General features: G+C 42.8%; 1 protein-coding gene across 1 annotated transcript in view; it reads right to left on the reverse strand.

Annotated features, from left to right (window-relative positions):
• The window catches only part of txk (TXK tyrosine kinase), a 21907-nt gene that overhangs the window by 1860 nt on the left and 10047 nt on the right, over positions 1 to 10000 (reverse strand). The window contains exons 10-13 of the mRNA XM_063186591.1: positions 8067 to 8238; positions 5339 to 5555; positions 4346 to 4410; positions 1536 to 1654 (exon numbers count right to left, since the gene is read on the reverse strand). Of these exons, the coding sequence (XP_063042661.1) occupies positions 1536 to 1654; positions 4346 to 4410; positions 5339 to 5555; positions 8067 to 8238 (573 nt within the window). The remainder of the gene's footprint in view (positions 1 to 1535; positions 1655 to 4345; positions 4411 to 5338; positions 5556 to 8066; positions 8239 to 10000) is intronic.

A 10000-nucleotide genomic window follows, 5' to 3' on the forward strand; every position in this document is an offset into this window, starting at 1 on the left:
GATTTTGGTTTGAATGTCCATTCTTTTGCATTTTCGCTTGGGGCCCCACCTGACCCTAGAATCGCCTCTGGCTGCTGGATAGTCCCCAGCAGCTGGATAGCTTCCCTGAATCTGACTTGCAATGCATAACTTTTACCAGCAGAGGGAGCACACTAGCTGAGCATAGTGGAACTGCAGATCGGAAAAGCAAATTCATCATCATATGGTTAGAAAGTTCCTTGTTTATGACAATGTAAGGGGCACTATTAAATGACAATATGGGATTAAATGACAATATGGGATAATGACAATATTAGCACAGCATCTCTTTTTCACTAGTATAGTTTACAACAGTGGGTTGCCAACTAAGCCTTCACTACGAAGGCCTGAGGGCCAAATGCAGCTCTGTTTTCCTGCCAAGAACAGACATAGACTAATCTAGGTAAGGACATAGACAGTATAGACATGTCCCTAATCTAGGTAAGGACATGTCTATACTGTCTATGTCCTTACCTAGATTAGTCTATGTCTGTATGGGAAAGCAAGAAATGTAATTTCAAATTCTTTGTATGACCAGTGCATGTAAAGAAATTGACAATAAACCTACTTGACTTGACTTGAAGAAGCAGAATTAATACATAAATACAAAATATCTATAAATTACAAAAATAAAATAAAATTCGGCCTATTGATACTTTAAAGCGATATGCCACCCCCATGTCAAATTGAGGGTCTCCCCACAGTCCCGAGACCTAAATAAGTGGGGGGACGCGTTTCCTTGGTGACCCAGCCATTGTTTGAATCTGTCAGCACTGACCATTTGCTTGGTTGCACGGATATAGCTGCAGGCTGCCGTCACCGTCGTGAATTAGTTAATTAGTTAACACCAAAGTGAATTAGTTAACTGAATTTTCCCCCCCAAATTACTTTCAGTGTAGCCTACATTCACATTGAATGCAAATGATTATGTAAATCAACAGGGAGGGCTTGACTTGATCATTTCGGTTTTGCCGGTGTAAAAAAAAAAAAAAACAGCTGACGCACACACCGCCTTGGGTCGAAGGCAACGGCAGCCTGCAGTTACTTCACGAAACCAAGCTATGGTCAGTGCTGATAGATACAAACAATGGCTGGGTCGTCTGGAAAACAATTTCACCTACTTAATTAGGCCTCGCGACTGTGGGCAGATTCTCATTTTGACATGAAAGTGGCATATCCCTTTCGTATCCCTTCACCTAACATTAAATATTACATCCACTTCATAGCATTGTTTCAGAACTGGTTTGCCATGTTTGTTAATATATTTTTCAGTGATTCAGCATTGTATAGCATGCAAGATAACCTGCAGGTTTTCATATCTAAAGTGCAGTCACACGTTACATACCAGACGTTAGACTTCCGCACACGTGGAAACACACACACACACACACACTCACACAGAGCGAGCGAGAGAGAGAGAGAGAGAGAGAGAGAGAGAGAGAGACAGACAGACAGACAGACAGACAGACAGAGAGAGACAGACAGAGAGAGAGAGAGAATAAGGCTATTTGTCATACCATAGGACCAGACGTCCGACTTGTTGGTATACTTGTTGAAGTGGAGTACCTCAGGAGGGGACCACTTCACTGGGAACTTGGCCCCAAAGGAAGGGGTATACTGGTTATCCAAAACATACCTAACAATAAACAACACAGAGACATTACATTAGACAGAGAGGCAGTAAAAAGGGGAATAAAGGAGGGAGAGAGAGAGATTTTGATTTTTTTTAACAAGACATCAATTGTAGCCTACAATTCCATTTTAAAAACAGCCTCACCTCACCTCAATAAATAAATAAATAATCAAAAAATCATCTTGAACAAAAAAGTGATTAAAAGCAACTTCATCATCTAAAGCAGTGCATGTGTGTGTGTGTGTGCATGTGTGCAAGTGTGTGTGTGTTTTCAGCCATAGCATGTGTGGAGAAGTGTGTGTAAAGGAAATGGCTTTGAGGGTCTTGATCACACACACGCACTCACACAACCATAGCCCACTTCCTTTACTTTAGACATCATTGTTTCCACTCCATTTTCCACTGTGTGTGTGTGTGTGTGTGTGTGTGTGTGTGTGTGTGTGTGTGTGTGTGTGTGTGTGTGTGTGTGTGTGTGTGTGTGTGTGTGTGTGTGTGTGAGAGAGAGAGAGAGAGAGAGAGAGAGAGAGAGAGAGAGAGAGAGAGAGAGAGAGAGAGAGAGAGAGAGAGAGAGAGAGAGAGAGAGAAACAGACAGACAGACAGACAGAATGAGAGAGGGGTTGAGAGAGAGAGTGTGTGTGCATGTGTGTGCGTGTGCAAGCATTCATATAAGTACAATGTATGTGTGACTGACAAGATGAGCGTATGAAAAGAATGAACAAGTATTTATGTATTTGCTACAGAATGGTTGGGATTCAAGAACAGTACAGTATTTTATAGCCAGCCCAATGCAGACAAAGGCCTCAAGCCTCACAAAGAAAAAAAAAACGGAACAAATCTTTTGTTTTTCTGCTATTGTCGTTAAGACACACCGGCGTATGAAGTGCATACAGAGCTCCATTGGAGATCATTGTAGTTAGGGTGGGTGCTGTTACGATAGCGAGAGGTTATTGCACTAAATACACACGACACATGACCAGTGACACACCTCATCCACCCCAGGGGTGGGGAAGCATTGGTTTGTCCGTATGGGACCGTACATTTCAGAACAGGTTGATTGTGTCACACCTGGGATTCCACAGGGTGACAGCCTGACAGGGACCTACACATGTGACCCCATGGACTCAACCTGTGGAGGATTTATTGATGCATGGAAAACCTGGTCCCTGTAAGACAACTAAACCTAGGACTACCCCTATTCTTCTGAATGAACTACCGAAACCCGCTGCTTGAGATGACTGGCAAGGAGCCATTAGCTTGGACTGGCCGCTTCACGTGGGTAAGCTAACGCTAACCTCCATCCCTTGGGGTACACCACATGCAGTCAACATTAGATTCGTACACCTGAGCACTGTCACGTTATTACACCACACATAACTTAACCCGTTAAGACATGCCGTTATAAAGTTGCTGTTACCAGAATGACAATGACCAAGTCGTAGTGCATTACTAAAGGCCATGTGTTATGTAATAGTGTTGTAGTACTATGGTAGGTAGCTATTCAGTTTTCAAAGACTATTACAGTGTGCCACTGAAGGTATGGTGTGCTAAGGCCTAACTATGCAGGTAGGGTGATGATAGGAAGAGACGCATGATAGCGCAGCCTTTGCTGCTATGTCCCTAGCTTCACGTTGCACTCTAATGTCTTTGGGGACAGAGCTGTGGTCTAATGGTTAGGCAGGTGGTGTTACGATCAGAGAGTTGCATGTTCGAATCCCACCCTTATCTCTCTCTACACTTCTGCCCAGTGGTGTAGTCTACTTTTTTATGGTGGGTATACTGTATATTTGAGGTTTTTTTGAAGTGGGTATACTGTATAATTACATTCAAAACAAGGGATCCATTCAAAACAATGGATCAATCAATTTTAAATGGGTATACTGAAATCCTTGAATTTTAGAAGTTGGTATACTCCGTATACCCGCGGTCTACGTAGACTACACCACTGCTTCTACCCATGGCTGAAATGCCAGTGACCAGGGATCGACTCCAGGCCTAGATCATTTTCAGATCCTCCACCGTCTCTCCCCCCCCACACATTTCCTGTTCAACTGTCCAAAACATAAAAAAGTTAACGTAATTGTAAAGGTGAAAGGCGATTATAATTTATTTATTTACTTAAATTAGAGCATAACATGCGCTTGAAATGCACTAAAATGCACTGCACATTGTTACACAAAACCATTGACTATTAAGGGAAATCTGCAAAAATGTCATGTGCATAATAGCCTGGAACACAGTGTGAAGTTGGAACAAAGTGTGGTTTGGCCTTTTAGTGTCTGAGGTTGCATTTCTCACCATCTCGACATTAGTCAAAAATAACACAGGAGCATGAATGCGGGGGTAGTAGACTGAATCATTCACATGCACGCGCATACACCATACACACACGCGCACGCGCACACACACACACACACACACACACACACACACACACACACACACACACACACACACACACACACACACACACACACACACAAACCGACACTCTGACTCATCAACTCTCTGACGTCATTAGTCACATCTCTCTCTCTCTCTCTCTCTCTCTCTCTCTCTCTCTCTCACACACTCACACACACACACACATACACACACACACACACACACACACACACACACACACACACACACACACACACACACACACACACACACACACACACACACACACACACACACACACGAATACTAACCTGGTCATGCCAAAGTCACAGACCTTCACCACATCGTTCTGGCTCACCAGACAGTTGCGTGCAGCCTGAGAAGAAGTAGGATACTGTTAGTCACATCAGTGCACATATACAGTATGAAGTGTGTGTGTGTGTGGGTGTGTGTTTGCATGTGTGCATTAATGAATGCATGTCTGCGCATGTGTGTGTGCGCGTGCACGGCGTGTGTGTGTGTGTGTGTGTGTGTGTGTGTGTGAGTGTGTGTGTGCGTGTGTGTGTTTCAGCGTGTGCGTGTGTGTGTGTTTGTGTGTGTTGGTGTGTGTGTTTGTGTCTGTGTCTGTGTGTGTGTGTGTGTGCGTGTGCGTGTGCGTGTGTGTTTCTGTATGTATTGGTGCAGATCTCCGAGCAGAATGTCCTCCATGCATCCTGGGCCTCCTAGGCCTGCACATGGTTGGCTAGTAGGTAGAGACCACTCAGGACACAGGGTTCCTATGGGTCTGTGTATGCATGTGTGCATTTGTGCATGTACCAGGTCTTGATGCAGGAAGACACTTTCTCCTTTAGTACAAGCGTTCTGGCATACGGCCACTCGATTTGTGTGTGTGTGTGTGTGTGTGTGTGTGTGTGTGTGTGTGTGTGTGTGTGTGTGTGTGTGTGTGTGTGTGTGTGTGTGTGTGTGTGTGTGTGTGTGTGTGTGTGTGTGTGTGTGTGTGTGTGTGTGTGTGTGTGTGTGTGTGTGTGTGTGTGGATGGGGCATTGTATGTGCTCATGTAATTGGAGGGGGGTTTGTGTTTGTGTTTGTGTGTGTGTGTGTGTGTGTGTGTGTGTGTTTGTGTGTGTGTGTGTGTGTGTGTGTGTGTGTGTGTGTGTGTGTGTGTGTGTGTGTGTGTGTGTGTGTGTGTGTGTGTGTGTGTGTGTGTGTGTGTGTCGGGGGGTATGTATTAAGGAATAGAAAAGCAGTCACATAACCAGGCAGAAAAACGGACTTTCACACAGTGTGTGTGTGTGTGTACAAACCAAGTCTCGATGCAGGAAGCTACTGTGCTCCAAGTACTCCATTCCTTCGCCGGCATCTTGGCACATGGCCAGCAGCTGCCCCCCGCTCAGCGCCCCCGCGTGCCTCCTCAGGTACTCCAGGAGGCAGCCCTGCTCCATGAACTCAGTCACGATACACAGCGGCCGCTCGCGCAGGCACACGCCGTACAGCTGCACCAGCTTGGGGTGACACAAACGCCTGTTCAAACCCACACAGAGTATAGATTAGGTTAGATTAGATTCGATTCTTTATTGTTTCCACATCAGACTGTTCAGTTCCATCAGGTTAGATCTTGTAGTACACATCTCATTTGCTATACATATAGACACCATTTTCACACATAGACATATACACATCCTCAGACATTCACATACAATACATATACACACACATCTATTCATAGTCATATACCCTCCAATATACACTATACATACGTACAGTATACATATGTAACCATAAATTAATATTTATACGGTAAACACATGCATATATAAATGCACTATATACTGTATACGGCACATGCTAAACACCCGTGTGTATACCCTCATCACTACGACATTGCTATAACAGTACCAGGAGCCTTAAGTAGCAAATGAAGACTTGGTCATTACAATTTTGATGACAGCCAGGTTATAACTCTCTTGGCTCTGTGCAAATGGGTTAATGAACAATTCAAATCATAACACACAGAGGATGCTCGCGTAGACACACTCGCTACATGTTAAATCACACATAGCCTACAATCATGGACATAGGCCTACAGGTATGTGCACAAACATGGACACGCACACATGCACGCAAACACACACACACACACACACACACACACACACACACACACACACACACACACACACACACACACACACACACACACACACACACACACACACACACACACACACACACACACACACAAACCTCTGCACTCCATATGGCTGCACTGGTTTTGAGGGGGCACAGAAGCCTATACTATTGTGACCTCCATGAACTAGTCACTCACGAATGACAGCAACCACTCTACAGTCAACACACTTCCTGAACACACTCTCCAAAAACACACACAGGCAAACACACGCCACACATGTCACAAAAGACATACAAAAGAACACACACAGTCACAAACACATGCGCGCGCGTGCACGCACACACACACACACACACACACACACACACTGTGGAACTGTGGATTTCAATGGAAATAATCTAAGGTAGGTAACCCAGGAAGTGGTCAGTTACTTGTTGGCGGTGATGTCAGAATGCAGATTCAGAACGCATTTCCTTTTCACACGCTTGCTCACACACAAACATACATACACACACACACACACACACACACACACACACACACACACACACACACACACACACACACACACACACACACACACACACACACACACACACACAATCTGAAATAAACCAGAACGGAAAAAGTATGAATGGAAAAATGTGCTCTGCATCCAATTTGCATGTGTGTGTGTGTGCGTGTGTGTGAGAGAGAGAGAGGCAGAGAGACAAATGAATAAGTGAATGGCAGCGAGAGGAAGAGAGAATGGTCTTGTGACATGCAAGAGTGGTTTCATTTACATGTCACACATGTCCTACATGCCACAAGTCAAGGTAAAATCTGTAGAAAGGTCAGTGATGTTTCAGCAGTAGCACACGTCAGGGCGGCACAATGACAGCCGTTGCCAGATGTAGTGTAGATTTTGGGTAACACTTTACTTGACGCCGGCATCATACGTATGACATTACGGTGTCATAATGCAGTCATTAATGTGTCATAAACATTATGTCAATGTCATAAACATTGTAGGACTTTGTCTTTAAGTGAAAATCGTTTATGATAAAGACAGGCCAAACAATGTCAACTTTTCATGGTCATAAAACGTTTATGACATTGGCATTATGTTTATGACTCGTTCATGACACTATTATGACACTGTTATGACACTGTTATGTCATACGTATGACGCCGGCGTCAAGTAAAGTGTTACCAGATTTTGTTTGTTTGTTTGCTTTTAGTGGACTACCTAAGAAACATTCTTTGCAGCATATCAACCAGCAATTATACTTTATTGTATGAACTTTAGATGTCGCTGCATCACCTGAGGTCTGAGCCCAAAAGTCTTAACACTTCAGTTGTTTACAATATTACACAGTACAGTTTGTTTGACATGGCAACTTACAATTCAATTAAAAATCTAATAACACCATGATTTATACCCGAATGCGAAATAGAAAAGAAGCAGAAAGATCTATTTGAATGGACCACAAACATAAAGATACAGTAACTAACGGCAGTGGAGTATAGGTGCAAATGAGAATGTCATCAGCAAAATTGTGTATGCGCGCACATATGCGTGTGTGTGTGTGCATGTGTGTATGCGTGCGTGCGTGCGTGCACGTGTTACTCACATCATAACCTTGGCCTCCTCTATGAAGTCGTCTTCAGACATGGCTCCCTCTCTGGTGTGTATGTGCGGTGTGTGTGCGTGTGTGTGTGTGTGTGTGTGTGTGTGTGTGTGTGTTACTCACATCATGACCTTGGCCTCCTCTATGAAGTCGTCTTCAGACATGGCTCCCTCTCTGGTGTGTATGTGCGGTGTGTGTGTGTGTGTGTGTGTGTGTGTGTGTGTGTGTGTGTGTGTGTGTGTGTGTGTGTGTGTGTGTGTGTGTGTGTGTGTGTGTGTGTGTGTTACTCACATCATGACCTTGGCCTCCTCTATGAAGTCGTCTTCAGACATGGCTCCCTCCCTGATGGCCTTGATGGCCACTTTGTGCTGAGCTCTCCACTTGCCCAGCCGCACCACGCCGTACTGCCCACTGCCTAGCTCCTTCATGAAGGTCAGCTCTGCCGGGTTAATCTCCCACTTATCTAAAGGACAAACACAGAAAACACATTACACAGGTGGATATTATGAACACACGCACACAGGTATGCACACGAACACACACACACACACACACTCTCTCTTGACAAAAACTACAGGGTAAAAAAGTGTTGCACAACAAAACCCTTCCTGGGAAGACGTGTTTTGACAATGCATATCCATGGCATGTCAGCAAGTTAAGACACCCCTTAGAACAACCAAATACATCACCTCAATCCTATTTAAAGCATCAAGTGTTGTGAATTTGCTGACACATATGATAAATGAAATTGGTAACACTTCCAAATAAGGGGCCATAATTAACAGTAAAGTAGTTACAACCTAATACTTAAGTAAGGGTTAATAATCATTACTTAATGCCACATTAGACACATATTAATTGTTATTAATGCATTAGCAAGCAGTTACTTAACTATTAGATAACTATTACCTTGTGTTACAAGTTAATAGCATATTATTATTTAACTAATAGATAAGTAAGGGCACAGTTAATAGTTAAGTAGCTATCAGGTCATACTTAACTAAGGACCAAAATTAACACTTACTTAATACAAAAGTAAGGCATAACTAATGGTTAATTAATACTTAAATATTGAGTTTTGGGACCCTTATATTAGAGTTGGCTGAGGATAACTAATGGTTAATTAATAGATAGATATTGTTGTTTGGGACCCTTATATTAGAGTTGGCTGCGGATAACTAATGGTTAATTAATCGTTAGATATTGGTGTTTGGGACCCTTATAATAGAGTTGGCTGAGCATACCTAATAGTTAATTAATTAATCTACTGTGACATCTAGTTTTCACTCGTTCAAATCACTGTAATAGTTGCAACAGGAGCCATTATATAGCAAGGATTGGACGTACACTTCTCAATGATGGTGGGGTGATGAGATGTAATTTTTTCATGTACCATTTATTAATTTTAACAACATATGCATTCATAGCAATTAACAATTAACAATTAACAATTAATATGTGTCTAATGTGGCATTAAGTAATGATTATTAACCCTTACTTAAGTATTAGGTTGTAGCTACTTTACTGTTAATTATGGCCCCTTATTTGGAAGTGTTACCATGAAATTTTAAAAAGTTGCAAAAGCACAATAGCATTATTCTTCAATCAGTTCTCAATCATCATCCATTCTCCAAATTTAATTACAACCCCAATACACAGATGATATACTGTATATAGTGAGAAATATAGTGTGAATTCAACACTAAATTACGGTAAATCTAAATGTAACATCTTCTACAGTGTATTTGGTCCCAAAGTACTTAAACCTCAACTATAAATTTATATGTAGGTTAAATTATTCAAGTAATGGTATCATAATGGGATTATGTAATGTTAAAGGATAGTTCCGGCGTAAAATGAAAGTTTCACCATCGCTTTCCCATGCCACATAATGAATCTAATGATGAGCCATTCTGGGCAATGCTGCGCCGTTGTGGAGTTAGCTAATTTTAAGCTTTTTGGCGAAAAAAGCAGCCAATGCATCACGGCGGGGCCAATTATAAGCCTATTATTTTCTGATGTTTCCCCGCTATAAACAACTTCAAAAACGCTACACACTTCATCACAAAGGTCTCGTCAATCAAACCGAGGCACAGAGAAGGTCATCTGACCACACAGTCTTTCACTGGCCAGTGTTTTCAGAGGTGTCTCACTGTTGCAACTCTCTGACCCTGATGCAGGCTACTCAATCAGGTGGCTAGGTAGGCTAAACATGGTCCGCGGTT

Source organism: Engraulis encrasicolus, chromosome 21 (genome assembly GCF_034702125.1).
Source record: "Engraulis encrasicolus isolate BLACKSEA-1 chromosome 21, IST_EnEncr_1.0, whole genome shotgun sequence".
Classification (NCBI taxonomy): domain Eukaryota; kingdom Metazoa; phylum Chordata; class Actinopteri; order Clupeiformes; family Engraulidae; genus Engraulis; species Engraulis encrasicolus.